Genomic DNA, 1,388 nt, shown 5'->3' on the forward strand with positions numbered 1-1,388 from the left:
GGGGGAGAAAAAACATGTATTTTGGCAGAGGAGTCAGAAGGATGACGTCAAAAGATCTGGAGGCCGCCCTACCAGACCTGCCCCTCGCTGCTCCCTGGGGCCAGCACAGCACCCAGCACAGAAACTCCTCCACAGCACCAACCCCAAATTAAAATTATTATTTTTTTTCCCCTTTTCCTCCTCTTTTTATTTTTTTTTTCTTTTTCAGGCCAAGCTGCCCAGACCAGAACATGCACCCAACCGCTTCCCTGCCTTGCAACCAGCTCTCCAGAAATAACATCCCCACCAGGAGCAGAGGAAAGGGTTAATCTCCTGAGAGCTTCATCACCCAGTTTACTTTGGGAGATGAGACATACCAAAGAAACTGCCTTTTAACAAGAGGCTCCTGTGCCCCACCCAGGCATGCAGGGGACAGGCCTTGGGGGAAAGTCATCACGCAATTCTCTTCAAATTCAGTCCATATAGCAGAGCAATTAGTCAGGCTGAATTAATTTATGGCGCTTGATTAGACTACTGCCCTGTACAGGCAAGTCAACAAACTGGAGAGTTCAGCTCAGCTGCCAGTTTGTTGGAGTTGTTGGGGCTCAAGTGCCTCAGGTGACCACGGTCACCGCTGTCTGCTGACATGAAACCCCCTGTGACACCCCCCGGGGGAAGCAGAGCACCCCAGACCCTGGCTGGACCCTCACCACAAGCCCCCACGGGTTCAGGCAGCGGCACACGCAAGGCAGAGCCCCCCAGGGACACGTTAACTACCTCTTGAATGTAACGAACTTCACTTTTCAGCTGGTTGACGTGCTCCTCGTGGTTCATGTTGCCCTCAGCTCGTGCCTTCAGGTAAACCTGCCCAGGAGAGATGGTGGTGGTGGGTCAGACACCAGCCAGCCCATGCCAGCAGCAAGCCCAGCTCCGCAGGGATCGGGACACAGGGTCTCATCGCTTCCCAAGCCACATTGTCTGCAGGTTTTCCCTCTGCATTAACCTTCCCTGGTATTTTTTGGAGCTGTTCCTCCTCCTCTGTGACCCCCCCCCACCCCACAGACCCACCGTAGCCACCCCAGGTCATGCTGCATCCCCCTGACATGGGGGAAGCCCACCAAGCTGGTGCTGCTGCCCAATAGGAAGCTACACCAGGAAGCTTTTTGCTGATGTAACTTCAGACAAAACCCCTTTTCCCAGCCCCCAATTATTAACCAGATTGCTTTGTGACAAAGCCACCGAGCCAGGACCGTACCTTGATGATCTCCTCATCGCCGTCGTTGGATTTGATGCACTCGGAGGCCAGGGAGTGACCGTTGCTGGATCTGTTGGCCACCATGGCGAAGGCTTTTCCCACCGGCTGTAAGAGACAGAAGCAGCAGAGCTTTCAGAGAGGCGAGACAGGCTGG

General features: G+C 54.3%; 1 protein-coding gene across 1 annotated transcript in view; it reads right to left on the reverse strand.

The window, feature by feature from the left end:
• Positions 1–1,388, reverse strand: part of TUFT1 (tuftelin 1) — a gene marked incomplete at its 5' end in the record, with an annotated part of 9,743 nt that overhangs the window by 7,978 nt on the left and 377 nt on the right. Inside the window, 2 exons of the mRNA XM_010171367.1 lie at positions 757–843; positions 1,235–1,339. Of these exons, the coding sequence (XP_010169669.1) occupies positions 757–843; positions 1,235–1,339 (192 nt within the window). The remainder of the gene's footprint in view (positions 1–756; positions 844–1,234; positions 1,340–1,388) is intronic.

The sequence above is a fragment of the Antrostomus carolinensis genome, unplaced genomic scaffold (genome assembly GCF_000700745.2).
Source record: "Antrostomus carolinensis isolate BGI_N321 unplaced genomic scaffold, ASM70074v2 scaffold33790, whole genome shotgun sequence".
Lineage (NCBI taxonomy): Eukaryota > Metazoa > Chordata > Aves > Caprimulgiformes > Caprimulgidae > Antrostomus > Antrostomus carolinensis.